Source organism: Phyllostomus discolor, chromosome 8, assembly GCF_004126475.2.
Source record: "Phyllostomus discolor isolate MPI-MPIP mPhyDis1 chromosome 8, mPhyDis1.pri.v3, whole genome shotgun sequence".
Classification (NCBI taxonomy): domain Eukaryota; kingdom Metazoa; phylum Chordata; class Mammalia; order Chiroptera; family Phyllostomidae; genus Phyllostomus; species Phyllostomus discolor.
The window spans coordinates 25849944-25868542 of record NC_040910.2 but is presented as its reverse complement, the minus strand read 5'-3'; the positions used below and the strand labels follow the sequence as shown (position 1 = coordinate 25868542).

General features: G+C 39.1%; 1 protein-coding gene and 1 pseudogene across 2 annotated transcripts in view; both read left to right on the top strand.

The window, feature by feature from the left end:
- TMEM144 (transmembrane protein 144) overlaps positions 1-2880 on the top strand; it is a 32114-nt gene extending 29234 nt beyond the window's left edge. For both annotated transcript variants that reach the window (XM_036031962.1, XM_028520893.2), the window contains exon 12: positions 544-2880. In XM_036031962.1, coding sequence (XP_035887855.1) covers positions 544-627 — 84 coding nt within the window. In that variant the 3' untranslated portion in view covers positions 628-2880. The remainder of the gene's footprint in view (positions 1-543) is intronic.
- Positions 2881-4954: 2074 nt separating this feature from the next.
- On the top strand, positions 4955-14653 carry LOC114503591 (annotated as a pseudogene).
- The last annotated feature ends 3946 nt before the right edge of the window (positions 14654-18599 follow it).

Sequence of the window (18599 nt, the reverse complement as noted above, 5' to 3'; positions counted from 1 at the left end):
GTATCCTGCTTTCTCTTACAACAGAGATTTGCACCTGCTGCTCTCTTGCCCCACCCAGTTCATGGACACTTAGAGTTCAACTTCCCGCCCTCCAAACCACCTGGTGAAGATTCTTTTATAACACAGTCAAATTACTTGTTTACCAGTGTCCCACTCACTTTGTAACATTCTTTTCTGTGATTATTTTCTGTGATTATGTTAACTCCCATACTATATGATTAGCTTAATAAGGGCACAGTTTGTCCTCACTTTTGCATATTTTAACCCCAGCTCACACTGATGCACAGTAGGAGTCCACCTGTGTTTATTGAATGGCTGGACTGATAAAGCTCTTGTAGGTTTTCAAAGGAATCTGGATGATTACTTATAGAAATAGCATGTGTGTGTATATATATATAAAATAGCATGTATATATATAAAATAACATGTATGTATGTGTGTGTAGAAAGAGAAGATAGGTCCCTAGTAATCTCGAGAGTATGTGCTTTTTATATGTTTGATTTAGAAGTTTTTAATTACAGTTATTCTTTTTTTATTATTCAGGGTCAGAAAAACTACCTATTAATGGTATTTGCATTTTGCATCATCTTGACGGGAGCATTATGCACTGCTTTTTCTAAAATCTAAGAATCACACGACCAGCAGGTGGCAGCAGTGGTTAAGACAACGCCTCTACCGGACCCTAGTCAGATTATTCTGAGAACAGAGCTCATTTTCATACAGCAAATGGATCTCAACTCATCTTGGAGTGGGTAAATTATAGTTTTCACAAGTGTGGGAATGAAGAAAAACTGATTTTCAGTCAAGTACGGGGTGACTGAAATGTCTCCATTCTTACAGCATTACATCTAAGGGTGCTTCTTCAGCACAATATGTGTTTATAGTGTTGCACAAGTCAGAAAACAGCGCGGAGTTCATACAGAAAGAATTCCGTGTACGTCCGAATCTCCAGGATATTATACTCGTTAATGAAGGGCAGCAGAAAAGAGGCAGAGAAAGGGGTGGGGTTGGTGAGGGGAGAAGACTTGGCTCACAGTGGAATTAGATTCCAAAGATACCCGCATCCTTTGCTAGAAAAAGTAAATGTCAGCATTGGTAGCTGAATGTTAAAAAGGCCATTTCATTATTTTTAGCCCAAACTTATTTTTACTTCAAATTAATATTGCCCCACTCTACATCACTCACCCATCTTACTTAGCTCAAAATGCTTTTCATTATCCCCGGATAAAAATTCATCTTCACAGAACAAAAATTTCTCATCATTGAGAGTATAATACCGATACCTAATGTGCAAGGACATATAAACACACACACTATGTATGTACTGTTCCAAATTTGGGAGAAATTCTAGAGGTACTGAAAATGAGGTTGTAGTTTATCAGAGAGAGTCCCAAGAGACCAAACACTCTTTGGGAGATATGTGTATGTGTGTGTTTCCTAAAAAAAATCTTTTCTAAAATCTTTCTTTTAACCAGAGGTTTTCTTCCTGTTTTCACTGGCGGCTTCTACTAGGCAATGGAAAATGACGGACATGCTGGTTTTATTTCTTTAAGAAAACTGAAATGAAACTGTTTGTACAATGTTCATCACAATGGTTCCCAAACTTTCAAAACAGTATGACCCCTGGTGCGGTGTGTGCTTCACCCACCCCACCTGACAGTCCAGCACTTCGTTGTGCAGAAGAGACAGCACAGCATTCTGCTGAAGCATACACACTGTGGATGGAGGTCACCTGTGAGGGTTTAAATCCCCCCTCCGCCTCATTGTACTGGGTTGGCTTCGGCTAAGTTTCTGAGTCCCAGTATCAGATGTCTCGTCTATAAACCGGGGAGTCTGTCTGAACAGTCAATTGCCAAACCTCTGCTTTTTGCTTACCTTAGGAAGTTAATGTCTGTCTCTTTTGAAGTGTTGAGGTTTTATTTTCCCTTGTCTAATATGATTAAATTCTTGTGTTTATTTTAACTTTCTCTGGCTTGGCTTTCTGCCTCTGTACACGGAGACGGTGATGCGTTAAGGAGAGAGGCAGTAGCCCAATGAGGCTGGCATCCTCGTTATGGGAATTTCCTCCTATCAGAACAAACATCTCTAGCCCCTAATGAGCTTTAAGAAATTAATACAGCATTTCCCTTGAGTTCTCAAATGTCCTCTTATTTCTGTATCCATTTAATTTTATGAAGAATTTTTAAGAGAAAAATGAAATATTTAAACCAATCTTTTACATGGAATTTTGGGGGAAAATAATAATAGCTGTGGATCACACTCCCTCTTTTGGCTCAGACCACTTAACTTGCACATGTTGAAACATCTCCAGGAGATCAGTGGCCAAGGCTGTTTTTCCTTCAGACCCTGCGGAATAATTACTCCTTCTCCAGTAATAAAATCTCTAACACAATTCATCTTGACAAGGGTCCATGAAAACAAACAAACATTCCAATTTCTAAATGGAGATTTTTCCAAGACCTAGTGAAATAAATCGCTGGGAATGAGCTGGAGAGAGAGACAAGACAGCGGGCTGTAAATCAGAACCTAGAAGTGCTGATGCCTCACAGGTGCTCCTGAGACGCCGCCTGCCTGTTTTCATTCCTCTTAACCAACAAGGTGCTCAAAAGCACTGTTTCTAACTCATCCATACCTTACATAATTAAAAAGGTTATAAACCTGTCTTTCACATACCCCATAAATATTGATTTATAAAACTCACCTCAAATAATTTTTTTCCAACAGAAAAGGCTGTATTGTTTCTCTTTCTTCCAAACTTATTTGAGAATTATATTGGCTTTATATGCATGTGACAAATTTATTGTGAGCTCCTTGAGAGTAGAAGGTGTTTTATTCACCTTTATATCTCAAGAAGCTAGCACAGCACATGGCATGTAATTTTTTAAAAAGCAAAAAACTTTTGTTTCATGAAGAATATCTTAAAGTTACAGTCCAAAATTAATTAGCCATTGATTCTTTAAAAACTGGTCCTTAGAAATTCACTGAATTACACATAAAATATTAAGTGGTTTCTTTCCTCCTGGTTATGATATATAATTAGCTTATATTGTTGGATTTAATTTCCTAAAATTTAACTAAAATATTTTGCGTTTGAACCCAGTTAAAACATGGGCAAAGGACTTGAACAGACACTTCTCTAAGGGCACACAGAGGAACCAGAGACACATGAAAAGATGCTCAGTATCGCTAGCTATCAGAGAGATGCAAATTAAAACCACAATGAGATACCACTTCACACCAGTCAGAATGGCCATCATAAACAAAGCAACAAACAACAAGTGTTGGAGAGGTTTTGGAAAAAAGGGAACCCTAGTGCACTGTTGGTGGGATTGCAGATTGGTACAGCCACTATGGAAAACAGTATGGAACTTCCTCAGAAAACTAAAAATGGATCTGCCTTTTGACCCAGCAATTCCATTGCTGGGACTCTATCCTAAGAACACTAAAACACCAATACAAAAGAACTGATGCACCCCAATGTTCATAGCAGCACAATTTACAATAGCCAAGTGCTGGAAGCAACCTAGGTGCCCATCAGTAAATGAATGGATCAAAAAACTATGGTACATTTACACAATGGAACTCTATGCAGTGGAAAGAAAGAAGGAGCTCCTACCCTTTGCAACAGCGTGGATGGAGCTGGAAAGCATTATGCTAAAGTGAAATGAGCCAGGCAGTGAAAGAAAAATACCATATGATCTCACCTTTAACAGGAATCTAAACAACAAAACAAACAAACAAGCAAAATATAACCAAAGACACTGAAATAGAGAACAGGCTGACAATGACCAGAGAGAAGAAGGGAGGGAATTTCAGGGGAAAAGGGGAAGGGTTTACAGGAACAAGTATAAAGACACATGGACAAAAACTAGGGGGGTAGAAATGGGAGGGAGATGGGGAGGGATGGGTGGGTGGGCTGGGATGGGAGTAAAAGGCAGAAAACTGTACTTGAACAACGATTAAAATATAAATAAATAAATAAATAAAAGCAGCTAGGAAAAAAATTTTGCTTTTGCGCTCATAAGTGATATTGGATTGTAATATCAGGGTAGTGCTGGCTCCAAAAAGTTTCTTAAACCTTGATATTATTCTTCCTTAAATGTTTGGTAGAATTCAAAACTGAAGCTATGTAGGCCTCATTTTTTTTAAACAAAGTGATTTAGGTTATCTGTTTCTTTCTGAATGAGCTCTCTTTTTTAAAAAAAAGATTTTATTTATTTATTTTTAGAGAGGAGAAGGGAAGGAGAAAGGGGGAGAAAAACATCAATGTGTGTTTGCCTCTCACGTGTCCCCCGCTGGGGACCCATGAACCTAGGCATGTCCCTGACTGGGAATAGAACCAGCAATCTTTAGTTCCCAGGCTCGCACTCAGTGCCCTGAGCCACACCAGCCAGGGCTGAATGAGCTTTCTTAATTTATGTCATTCAGGGAATTTGCTAGATTTGTGTACATTGCAGAAATTATTGGCATAACCTTGTTTATAATATTTCTTCATTCTCCCTTTCATATCTGCAGAATTTGTGGTGATGTCTTTCTCATTTCCAACATTGGTGATTTGTTTCTTCTCTTTCTTTGCCTGAACATTGTAGCTAACAGTTTATCAATTTTGTTGATCTATTCAACAAATTAGCTCTAGGTTTCCTTGTTTTTGCTGCGTTTTTACCTTTTATTTATTGATTTGTGTTCTTACATTATTTATTCTGTTTCATTTAGTTCCTTAACATGCTCTTAATTCCCACCCCCTTCCCCTTCTTCTGGAACTTTTATATATATAAAAGTTCCTTCTGGAACCTACGTGTCGTAGATTCTCTGCTCATCTTTATTCAGTTCTAGTCTCTGTTTTATTTTCAGTAGTGTCTATGTTTTGTCTTCAAGTTCACTTTCCTTCTTCAGTGTCAAATCTACTATTAATACCATTCTGTATACTTCTGAGGGACTGCATACAAAGTCAGAAATGCCAAGAAGGGAGCCACAGGAAAATAGAGGCAGAGACCTGAGCAACAGAACTACGAGTCAAGGCCGAGGACTGCGGTAAAGCCGCTGCGATCTAGGAGGCAGGCTCGGAAAGGGACTTTCCCTCAGATCCCCCGGAAAGAACCAAGCCTGCTCATTGCAAGCTTTTAGCTGCTGTCACTGTGAGAAAATAGCTCTCTGCTGTAAGCCATCAAATTTGTGTAACTTACTGTGACATCCCTAGGAAACGAATACAGGTATTTCTAACTCCATCAGCATTTGAGACGCAGAACAGAATAAAATCCACGAATGCACCCATGACCATCAGCACTGGCAATACTGCTGCTAAGATAAAGATGTGGCGAAACCGCAAAGCAACACAAGTAGAAAATACATGTTGTGAAGGTTTTAAAAAGTGGTTTTTTTTGCCTGAACAGAACTGAGCCTTTCATCTTTAGGGAATACGGGGTGGGGCATACTCCTCTTCCTCTATGAATACAATACAGTGTGTCGTCGGATTTTTTTGTTTAAGAAGAAAAAGAACCAAATACCTGGAATGTTGAGTAAAGCATTCCAGGAAGCCATCTCTGGGTAGAAAAAGGTCTGACAGAAATTAGATAAGAAAATTTATAACATTCTTTAAGTATCTTGCTATTGACAGTAAGATTCTTCTAGCCAACAGAGGACATCAGAGTGAATTCAGTTGCTTTCCAGCTGCTGAAGTCCTCACAGGGGAACTCATGTCATTTTTTCTCACAGTAAAGACAAACTGTCTCTCTGGAAAACGGTTATACTTCCATCTTTTTAAAGATCCTGGGAAAAGTGAAAAATAAAATAAAACAGAATTTCAGTATGTGTGCTGTGACTTCCTTGTTATTTGTTTATATTGATGCTGGAGTGACCTTTATACTTATATATTTATAGAGAGATGTATTATAAATCATTGACTCACGCGGCTGTGGAGGCTAAGAAGTCCCGACGCCTGCAGCTGGCCGGCTGGAGACCTGGGAGAGCTCCTCGGTGTAGTGGCAGCCTGAGTCCAAAAGCCTGAGGAGCAGAAGGTTGATGGTGTAGATTCCGGTCTGAGTTCGAAGGCCCAAGAACCGGGAGAGCCAATGCTCCAAGTTTTAGTCCAAGTCCAGGTCCTCCAAGGGCCAGAAAAGACCCTTGTCCAACTCACAGATGGGCAGAGAGTGAATTCTCCCTTACTCAGCCTTTTCCTTCTCTTCAGGCCTTCAGGGGATTAGGTGGGGCCCACCCACATTGGGGAGGACTACTGTTTTACTCAGTCTACCTATTCAAATGTTAATCTCATCAGGAAACACCCTAATAGACACACCCAGAATAAGGTGTAACCAGATACCTGCGCACACTGTGGCCCAGGTGATTTGACACATAAATTTATATAGGTGTTGAACCCCACATATAATATAATAAATCATTTATTTGATATTTAGTTCTTCACCCATAAAAAGATTTTGAGTTTAAACTCTTGGTTACACAATTTGGTAATACAGTGACCCTTAAACAATGCAGGAGTTTGAGGTTATATACAGTCAAAAATCTGACTCCCCAAAACTTAACTCCACAGTTAGTTGTCATTCTGTATCTGTGGGGGATTGACTGATTGATTCTAGGACCCCCTGTGGATACCAAAATCGATGAATACTCAGGTCTCCATATGAAATGATGGGATGTCCAAACTTTTGGCATCTCTGGGCCACACTGAAAGAAGAAGACTTGTCTTCCTTCGGCCACACATTAAACGCACAAACACTAATGAAAACTGATGAGCAAAAAAAAAAAAAGTAAGTGAATTCGTGATTTTGTGTTGGGCCTCATTCATGGCCATCCTGGGCTGAGGGTTGGACACCCCTGGGTGGAGGCACACAGTCAGCCCTCTGCATTCATGCAGTCCCAGCCTCAGATCAAAACCCGTGAGGCACTTACTGAAAAAACAGTGGTGTGTAAGTGGGCCCCTGTTGTTCAAGGGTCAGCTGTACTATTTTTGGAGATTGTTTTATGTGTCTGAGGCGATAGTAAAAATGTTTATTATAAACAGAAAAAGGAATGGGGGAAGCTTTCAACTTTGTTCGTAAAAAGACATGCTCACTTAGCCCCACTCCTGGATCATTTCATAACAGCTCCTCAGTATATACCTGAAAGGGATGAATGCACATACCCATAGAAAGTCTTGTACAAAATTGTTCATAGTAGCTGAAAAGCAGAAATAATCCCATGTCCATGAACAGGGGAAAAGATAAAAAAATTATGGTATATTCATAAAATGCAATGAAATTCTACTCATTAATAGTCACACAGAATGAGACATTTGGTTGCCTTACCTTTACTTATTAGTGTATATTAATCATTTAATTCACCTGAATAAATACATTTTTAATTTGACCACCAGAGGTCACTACGGGTTTAATTGTGATTGTCTTCATGTTTAAAAATGTAATTTAAAAAAACTGGGGCTCCTCTTTTTTTCCCCCTTGCATTTTCCTCTGAACTGACTATACTTTACCACTTATGGGTTTTTAAAATCTGAAACAGGAAAGAAAATTACTATTTATCTTATACCTCATAGGTACCAATTGAATGCTCAGTGTGATGTCTGCTTTTCGGTTACTGGGTTTTCATTACCTTTTTACTTTGTTGTTTGGACCTTATTTAATTTTCTAAAAGTTGAACACATCAGAAACTACACCTGCTTTTGGAGTATTTAAACTGTTGCCTTAGAATACGCAGGACACAGAAGAAGTCCCACAGCCAGCACTACCAACATCAGTGAATGTCGCTGAATAAATACTAATCCAGAAGCCACATGTTTCTCTAACCCAGTGACAGAGACATCATTGCTAAATCATTAGGCTGAATGGCCTCAGGTTTCTCTAAGATATTCTAATAATTCTTCGACTTCATTCGACATTTTGGGTCACAGAGACCTAGAACTATTTGCCCTGTTACTTTTGAAGACCTTTTTGCAACCAAGAAACTGAAATGTTTCCCAATAGGCTGTTAAGTAATCATTTGCAGTACTCGGATGATTCTGAGTACGGATTCCTACGGGTTTTGCCATGACCCGTAGACTGGCCTGAGGAGGGTGGGTCCACAGTTTATTTCCTAAGGTGAGAATGTCTGGCATAAAGCGAGGCAGCAAAGGAGCCTGATGCGGCCCGGAAATGCCCAGTGGAAGCTCCCCACGGGACAGATTCCGAGGAGTTAGGAAAGTTGGGCATGTCTAGAACGCTCCAATTGTCAGCTGAGATATTGTCCACAATCTTCTTCCTTTCTCTTTCCTGACACAACAAAAGCCCTCTAGAATTGTGTTTCTTCACTTGTACCATCTTGTCATGCTGCCTGTTGAAGACCTCAGCTCTGAAATTCAAAAGCACATACACATGTTGTCTGCATAATAAGACCATCAACTTTAATATGGAAATCTGATCTATTTCTTAAATGTGTGGTAAGAAAATGTATATAAAATTAAATCTCACAAAATATTCCAGTAAACTTGTGTGCATGTTACCATGGGGGAGGATTGGAGGCACCTTGGTGTCTGACACTTGTATGCAGAGGGGATTTTTCCAGGCTCCGTCCACTGTGCCTTTTTCTACAAACATGGACCTCTTTTCCATAGTTGTTGCAAAAATTCTAAATGCCCGATCACTGCTTCACTTCAATGCTCTGTGGAATGGATTTATCCTCCTAAAAAGATATTTCAAGATCATAAATGAGAACAAGAAAATATAACTTTCCTTGGCTTTTGTGTGATTTTACTGGATTCTGCAGCCTCAGCTGTGTGACTGGCTTACTATTCACTCAGGCGAACTCAGAAAATTCACTGCGCAATCCAGCAAGGCCAGAAGGGTCCATTCTTACACAATTTACTTGTTCAAAAGGCAGAGTAGCAAATTACATTGGCTTATTCCATGGCTTATTTGTTCTCTTGTTCTTCCAATCTTAATTTCTTTCTGTCTTACACATACGTATACATGGTCTTAGAGATTCCTGGAATTTGTCACTAAAAGAAAATGCTGCCATGAATATCTCTACACATATATTTTATGAACTTGTATGTATATGTTTACCAGGCATATCCATAGTAGAATTATTGTATCATAAAATAGATACACATTTTAAATTTTGACGGAAACTGCCATAATGCTCTGCAAAATGTTGTAACTCAATTTTAACCCTGCTATCAAATTTTCCATACAGTTGCCAATAGTTAAGAAACTGATTTTTCTTGTGATGCCCAATGTGATGTGATTAAAATGATGTGTAAGCATCTAAATTCATCTACATTCGCATTAATTTGGGGGCAGAATTGATAGATTAGTTCTATTCATATTGACTCCTCATATTGCCTTTCTTGTGAGCTTCTTGTTCACTCTTCACAATTTTTCTAGGAAGTCTTAGGATTTAAAGTTATGAACTGTAGAATTTCTTTGTATTTTAAAAGAATTAAGCCCTTTGCCTGTGGTGTAATTATTGCTAAATATTTTTCCTAGTTTACTTTTTATTCTGGTTTTGTTGATGGTTACCATACATTTAATTTCTAGAGTAAGTATTAAACACTCCATTTTAACAGATAGATTTTGGTCACATTCTCAAGATAATTATTTTTTAGTCTGCATGATTTTTTTCTAGCACTTTTGTTTTTATGTTTTATATTTAAATTTTTAGTCCATATGGACTCAATTTTTGAGTAAGGGATGAAGATATAACTACATTAGTTTTCCAAACACCTCATAAGTTATTTCAGCAGCATTTGTCAAATAATTCTCCTTTTCTTCAGTGTTCTGAGATGTTGTTAATGTATGCCAAATTTCAACAGGTACTCGACTCAGTCTCTGAGTCATGGAATTACATTTTTGTGGTAGGACCATAGAGTTGTAATTGCTATGTTTTACATATCTTAAAATTGTTTAGCTTATTCACTATTGTTACTCTCCTAGTTTAGGTTATTCCAAGCAATTCTTATATTCACATTTCAGGATGAATTTAGGATAAATCTATCAAGTTCCAAGCAAATAAACAACACACTTATTTGTATTTTCAGTGGACAGCACCTGAATTTGTACATTAAATTCAGGGACAATCAATATCTTTCAAATATTGACTCTTCCAATTCAATAACTTTGCATATGGTTTTAGTAGAGTATGGTCATGCTGCTGTGTGGTTTTCTATTTTATTGTTATTATTATTTTAAAGTACCAGTCCTTGGTTCTATTTATCAATTCTATTATTTATCTAACTTTTACACTTATTTCAATCACTGTAATCCTTTTTATTTCAAATATGATTAAGTGCTTAATTAAATATTTTATTCTATGTCTTTTAGGAGGTAGATGTGATTAGGACTATTAATTTTTCTATGAATATCATTTTAGATCAGTCACATAAGTTTTGATATCTAGAATTTTCATTTTCATTATCTAGATATTTGGCAGTATCAGTTTAAATATTGTATTTCACACAAGAATAATTTAAGATACATTTTACATTTTCCAGGTGGTTAAATTTTTTAAGTTTTATTGTTAGAATTTCCATTTTCATATAATTAATACAATATATATTTTTATTAAAATTTATTGAAGCAGTTTTTGTGCATTATGATAGGAAGCTTGAAAATAAGATGTCATAACTGTTCTTGGATCTTCAAATTCAGCGCAGTGTCCTCTGTAGCTGCAAACATTCACCAGGATTTTAAAATATCGCTAAGGTTCTACAGACTGCACACACAGTACCACACTGTAGTTCATGAGAAGTCCGTGAAAGCTTTCAAACGCAGGAGAGAGATGGTCAGAATTGCCTGCTACAGCAGGACCCTGGCCAAGGTCAGCAGAAGGAGGCTGGGACCGTTCTTTATTTGAGGGATCCTGCAGGAGGGAGGAAAAAAGTTCAATGGTCAAGAGCTGATTGATTGGGTGGGAATGGTGAATGAAAGGAGGGACTCTGGGCTAAATACAGGTGTGACCAGTGAATGGTGGTGACATTAACAAATGGGAGGATTAAGAGTGGAAGATGGTAAATTCATTTTGTCCATGCTGATTTATGCTGCCATAACTAAGAAGTGCAGCAGGCAGTCAGATAAACACTTGGAAAGCTAGAGGAGTCTGAAGCTCATGAGACCGCAAAAGGAGAGTACATAGAAAGTGAAACCGAAGTGTAACACCATGAATGGTGGGAAATATCAAGATTTAGAGGGCCAGGGGGCAGGGGGTCGGGAGGTGTGCAAATGAGATAGAGAAGCAATAGAGGCATCAAGGAAAACAAGAAAAGTTTGGGACCATGGAGTTTATATGGAAGAAAGAATCGGAAGTAGAAAGGAATGTGCTCAGTGCAGACTCATGTATTCCAGTGGGCTGCTGCTATGAACTAAGAAGATATGGAGATAATCTGGTCTAGTCGGAACCTCTCATCCTGCAGTTAGGAAATTGAAGTTCGTAACTAACTATTGTTAGTAGAGCTGGAGTTAGAGCCCAATGTCCTGATAGTAAGACCAAGATTCACACAACTGTCATTGAAGACTAATATTTAAAACTACCTGGGGCCAGTACTACAGTCACTGTAAATTTATACCTTTCACAGCTTTGACAGGTGTTATGAAAATTAACTATTTTAATTTAAAAAGATTGAATGTCACAAATTTCATAAAATTGAAACATTTTAAGGCCTTCCCTTTGGTATGATGTTTGTGGCCTGTTTTCAGGGAAGGATCGTTAAATTTTCAGCATAGAGTAGAATTTAAAGAAATATATTGCAGGTCGAGGCCTCCATGTGCAGTAATCCTTCAGGGGAGTGGAAGAGATTAGCCAAAGAGCACATGTGCACAGCCCATGGGCACAGACAACAGTGTGGTGAAGGCAACAGGTGGGGAGGGGGGAGGGGCTGGGGGCTGGCTGAAGGGCAGCAAAGGGGAGGAAATGGGGAAATCTGTAATAGTGTCAATAGTAAAAAAACAAAATAAAATAAAAAAGAAAGTCAATTCTTCTTCCACAGATCCTGAAGATTTATGAAACACAATCCACACAAACAAGCAACCTGGTATTTACAGGAAACAGAAACTTAAGGAAGGTAGTGTAAGGATATTTTGCTTTCAGGCTTTACTGGTGCAGTGGAAGCAGTGAAGAAGAGGGTCGTATTCTGTGACCTTGGCCGTGGCAGTGCTGGGGGTGGTGTGGTTTTTCAGGGGAAGAAGGACTTTTGTGGATGTTCAGTGCAGTATTTACTTGGAGTAATAGTAACAGCAAACATAATTATTTTGTTGAAATTTTTTTATATTCTATCATATAACCCAGATTTCTTTACTAGTATATTTTAAGATAACTTTTAAATAATAAAACACTTTATAAATCTAGACTTAATGTAACCATTGTACAAATTCACCATTTCCATTCTCTTGCATCATTTGGGGTTTTTTTAGGTTTATTAAAAAATAGTTTTAATTTAATCAAGGAGGAGAAAGATGTCAAAACACTGTACCAATTTAATTACGTTTCACAAATGCATTAAAGATACCTAATTTAGTTTCATATGTTAAAATTCTTACGGTCTAAGATAATGCCCAGCTTTTAGAGGAATCTGTGTGTGTACACAGCAAACTCTACAACTTTATCCACACAGGGGAGAAAAAAAAGGCCATGGCTTTAAAAATTGATTAAAATACAAAGATGAAACCAGATACCACAATTTTCTTTATTTTCACAATGTTATTGCATTCTTGGCATAAAATGAAATAAAGCCCCATACATCAATGGTCGACCACATTGACCTAGAGATGAGTGTTGCTCCTGAAATTTCTCTGCATTAGAGAGAAAGCACTAATGTTGTCTACTCACTCTGTGAGAGGCACTGTATCAGCTAGTACAGGATACATCTTGTACCTGCACAAGAAGCAACAGTGTGTCTCCTGGGCTAAGTGGTAATCCGAGCCAAGCAGTGCCTCCCTGCTGCCCTAATACTATGTACCAGGTCAGATCACTCTTTTGCCTGCTCATTTCATTAAAAATAAAAAAGAAGTAGTAGTACATTACTGCAGCAAGTGCCCCAAATATAACTCCTGAGAATTCCCTGAGAAAGCTACAAGTTCTCCTGGAATTGGTCTGCTAACAGAATTCTCCTAACATGGTATTATGAAAGGTAGTTTCCTTATGGGTCATTAGGAAAATGCCTTGAAAGGATTAGGGATTTACATATTTGAAACTTGAGGAAAATTATTCTTTCCAAAGATGACACTTCATTGATACTTATAAAAAGACAGGACAAGGTAGATTTGGCTAAAGTAGGGTGAGGTCTTAAGTTTGAAACCATCTATAAAATTGTGTTAAGAATTCAGCAAGTTGTTTTTCTTGAGATATAAAGTCAAATATCTAAGCTAAAGGCTATTCAGTTACATTTTTGTAATTCAATGAATTAGAATAAACAATAGCAATGAATTACCATTGTGATTTCCTAAAATGATAAAAGTATAACAATTTTTTAGAACAATTATAATTTCTGTGAAAAAAGTTTAGGTAATGGATATGTTAGTCAAATAAAGAGGCACTGGTAAAGTACAGATAGGAAATATCATCAATAATATATTAAATATGTGTTCACAGGGGAGAGGGGAGGGAATTTCAGGGGAATTTCAGGGGAAAAGGGGAAGGGTTTACAGAAACAAGTATAAAGGACACATGGACAAAAACTAGGGGCAGGTGGAAATGGGAAGGAGGTGGGGAGGGCTGGGTGGGTGGGCCGGAATGGGAGTAAAAGATAGTTTAATTATTGTATTTGAACAATAATTAAAATAAAATTAAAATACATATATTAAATACGCTGTCAGGTATTGGAAATATCAGAGGGAACACTTTGTAAAGTATATGACTGTCCAACCACTATGCTGCACACCTGAAACTAATACAAAATAATACTGAATATAAACTATAACTGAAAATGTTTTTAAAAATTAGAAAAAAATCTGAGGATCTTTGCATAGGAATATGGAACATTCTCTTATATTCAAATTGCCTCATATTTGGTGGGTCACATAGATACTAAAGTTATTCTGTTTTTAAAAACAGGCATGTAAAATATTTCAGAGTAAGCGAGGAGGAGGGAGTGGGCTTACTCTCGATCTTAATGTAAATTGCAAAGTGCACCAGACCAGGAGGTGAGGCTCCTCCTCCTGGCCTTGGGTAACGCTGGCAATTCTACTCTTCTGGAGCAGCTTGCACCTGAAGACATCAGCCACATCACACCTACACAGGGTTTTAACACCAAAAGTGTACAATCACAAGGTTTTAAACTGAATGTGTGGGGCATTGGCGGACAGAGGAAAATCAGACCACGCTGCAGGAATTATTTTGAAAACACTGGTATTCTTATACATGTGATTGACAGAGCAGACAGAAAAAGATTTGAAGAGATGAGTCAAGAACTAGTGGAATTATTGGAGGAAGAAAAGCTGAGCTGTGCTCCAGTGCACAGGCATCTTTGCTAATAAGCAGGGTGTGCTCTCGGCATCCCCTCCCCCCCACCTCTGAGATTGCCAGAAGGACGGGACCTGCACACCCGCTGTGGCCGTGCCCGTGCCTGGCAGATCCAGCCCTGCTCAGCTCCCCAAGGAGACCGGGCTCAGCGCTGCGGGAACTGGGTCTGCAAAAATGTCATCGCACAGAAGAAATAAAAGCAAGACAAATGGAGGCGTTGGACCTTCGGGAGCTGAATTCTGTCCTGGAAAACACTGATTTGCTGCTTTCTGACCAAATGCTTTTCCTTCTGTGTATATAGCCACAGCTGTTTGAAGAGAGGCAGCAACACATTTTTAAAAGAACCCCCATTCTAGCAGTTAATTTCACAGATCTCTCAGGTTCAGCTTCATTTTTCAAATAAAGGAATTACATTTTTTCTCAAAAGAAAAAAAAGATTGAGATCATATTTAAAAAAAAAAAAAAAGAGGATCTGGCCAAAGACGATCTGGCCAAAGATCTGGACCTGGGTAGGCAGTGCAGCGCACATGTGGCCACACTTCAGAGCTGGACTTATTCTGCACTCTTCCAGGAGTTGCTGCCTCTTCTGCACTCAAGAAGCACTCCACAGAACCATCTTTTCATTGCTACCATCTATCACACACACAAGAAGGCGCCACAAACAGAAAATCCCTGTAATCCTGCTACTACTATTTTCTCAACACCCAAACCAACTGCTCCAACCTGCATCCAGAAAACAGATGCTCTCCACACTGTTTCTCAATATGGACAAAAAGGCAGCTCATGGCCCCTGGGGTCTCTGCAAAGACTTCAGGGAGGGGAAGAAATGTCCACCATTCTGCTTGCCAATGGAAGCGGCAAAACCAGCAATTCCAGAACCTATGTGAGTGCATCTGATTAGACCTAAATCACCGCTGGAATCTAACTGTAAGGAGCCTAGCAAGCACAGTCTTAGGGTCCTTCTGCCTCTTCATTCTGGGAGGCAGACAAAAAGGAGGGAGCAATGGATGATCAGCATCAGTCCATCAGGTCCATCAGTCTGCTCCTGTTACTCAGGATCTATCTCCCAATACTTAATCTTCCAAATTAAGAACGTCAGCACCAAAAACAGGCTGGCACCTAAAATAGTCCAACTTATCCCTAGGAAACATTTTAATTTCTCCTTCCTTCTCAAGTTATCATTTGGCTGTATAGAATTCTAGGTTAATGACAATTTTCATTGGAACATGGAAACTATTGTTTCACTGTTCTGTAGCCACTTGATTGCAGCCACTAAGAAATCTGTTGCCAGTTTAATCATCCCTCCTTCATAACTTATTTGATATTTCTCTCTAGTGAGCTAAGTTTTTCTCTTCTTATTTGATATTCTGCAATTGTGCTGTGGTTTTTCTGGCCGTAATTTATTTTTCTCTTTCTTGAGGGATCTCGTTGTACTCCTTCAACCTGAGAACTGCCTTCAATTCTAGGAAGTTCTGACCCACTACTTTTTTTAATAAAACCCTTTGCCCTGTTCTCTTATTCTTTTTTTTTCCTAGAATTTTATTAACAATACTGATAGAATTTTAAATTTATCCACTATAGATCTTAGCATCTCTTTTATATTTTTCATATCTTTATCTCTATTTTCAATTTTATTGTTTTTTCATCAAACTTTCAAATCAGTTCTTCAATTCAAAGATTATGTTGTTTGCTCTTTTAGTTGCATTTTTGAAGCTTCAGTTTCTACAAATTTTACTATTATTATATATTCTTTTTTGGTTAGTTTTTGAAGCTGCCTCTTCTTTTGTGTATGTCTACAATAGGCATGCAAACTCTCCTATTGACTGCATTCTATGGCTCTTGTTCATTTTTGGGAACCACCCTGACTGGTTTCAGAAGCTGTAACCCCCCACCAAAGCTAAGGCTGGATGAGTGACCCTGGGACCGTAAGTCACCAAGGAGACAAAAGCTTATCTCCCTGGCAGGAGTGCCACTTCTGCTCCTTTTACTTCATCCATAACTGGCCCCCAATGCTTGGTCGGTTAGCCAATGATGGGTAAGATTCCCCAAGGGGAAAACAACCTAAGACAGGAGCGATCACGTGGGAGTCCTCCAAGGAAGGACTTTGGGGGCTACAGCAAAAGGGGGTGATGGACCCTCACCCCTAGGCTTTGACATAGCCTGAGTCCTCATTGTCTGTGAGAAAAGCTCCTAATCTCTTGTCTGCCTTACTTCCCTTGCTCCACTTAAGCCTGAAACAATGACAGAGGGCAGTGCAGCCCTGTGCTGGAAAGGGCAAGTTCCCAGGGTGATCAGGCCTAAGAAAGAATATGTAAAATCCTGTGAAACCTGCTTTGTTTAGAATGCTCTCGATGAAATGATAAGGGTCCAAGCAAGAAGTTTGTTCCTCAAAGTTTTACAGACAGCTCTTTAGCTATCTGACCCTGACTCAAAATAGGTCCTCAGAGTTCATTGTTATCTATTGTTTGATCCTTACTTCCTGGCAATGATTAATGAGCTTTACCTGAATTCTTGTGTAAACGAACCATTGAGGAAATAAAAGCCATTGAGGAAAAGGCTCTTGGTCCTTCTCCTCTGAAAGATCGGCACACCTTTCCTCCCCAAGTAGATCCTGTCTTGGTAGACTTATTCGCAGCCAGGGGGGTCCTGCGGGCAATGCCCCCCCCATAGTTCTTGTCTCTCATTTCTGCCTGTTAGTCATCTTCAGCTGTATATGGAGGAGAAGCCTATTTTCCAAGGGAATCCAATGTCCTCTGGGTCGTCAGACAATGCTTCAGGCAATTTTGAGTTTTCTTCTTCCAAGAGCCCTGTGAGTTTCACCAATCTAGCACCAACATTGGGTGCATTTTTGTCTTGGTCAGTGGGGGTGTCCAGCTCCAGGCTCTGCAGACACAGGGTCCTAGCCAGGCCTTCATATCACATCCAATTCACTGTCCTGAGTTTGTGTTAATTTACCTGATGACTCCACTTTCTTAGGAGCTCAAGTATATATTTAAGGGTTTGAGGTGGGGGTTGTTCTATTTGTAATTTCTATAAATATTGAAATTCGAGAAAGACTTCCCATATCTGCTTCAGCTGTCATAGCAACCAAAAACAGTATGCCAATGACATGTTTGTCTTCCATATGTGTACTGAAGAAGAAGAAAAAAGGCAGCGTGAGCACCCTCTGGAACTCGATGAACCTGAGCTGATAGTAATAAGACTCTTTCTTTACATGAGTTCCCTTGTCAGCTCACAGATAGGAGAAGGGCGCTACATGGAGAGACAGGAGAGAGATCATCTTCACACCTTACTTACCCTGAACACACTCTTGGCTGTGACTGGGAAAATCTTATTTTGGAAGAAGAATAAAATGTATGTCTATGTCAAACACATTTGCAAGTAGAATGCAGATGTCACACTATCTTGTGGTAAGAAGAAAGTATTTATTTTCATTATATAACCAAGTCTTTGATAAACAAAAAGTGAATGAGATGAAGCCCAGTTGTTGAAATTCCTAATAATGAGCAAATACATTTCTCACAGGGGGAGCCCTTTCAGCACCTTGTCCTGCTTCAAAACTTCCCCTCATAGCCTCCTCTGCCTGCTCCCCCATCAACACAAAAGGGACCTCATGCAAAAGTGCTTCATCCCGGAGCCCTGTTCACCCTAAAATGACAACTGATCAAGACAAAGCCACACCGGCAGCCACACCGTGTAACCAGTAAGGGAACGGGATCTGTGCAGGGGCCAGGCCTGCCTCTGACACTGCACTGTGACACTCCCTGGCACGCTGCCAGCTGGGCAGAGACTTCTCTGTGGTGTAGAAAACTCAGCACAGGGACCCTGGGGAGCTCTTCCTCCACTTGACATCAAATGAGCATTTATATTCCCCTTTCGAAAGAGGAGAGTCAGTAAGCTTGAACCTTCATAGACCCAAAAGTCCCTTCTAGCAGTTAGTCATATGTGTGCCACAAGTTACACATTACCCTGTCTCCTTCATTTTCTGTTCTGACGTGATTTCGATACTGTTGCCTTCATTTGTAGAAGTTAACTCACTATCTCTCCTTCAATCTTCTAACAGTGCAATGTCAGGCTCAAGGAAAAGGGTAAAGGCATAAGAGAGAACTGGAGATTACGACTCCAAAATTAGTTTCTTTGTTTTGATTTCAGTAAGTTACAGG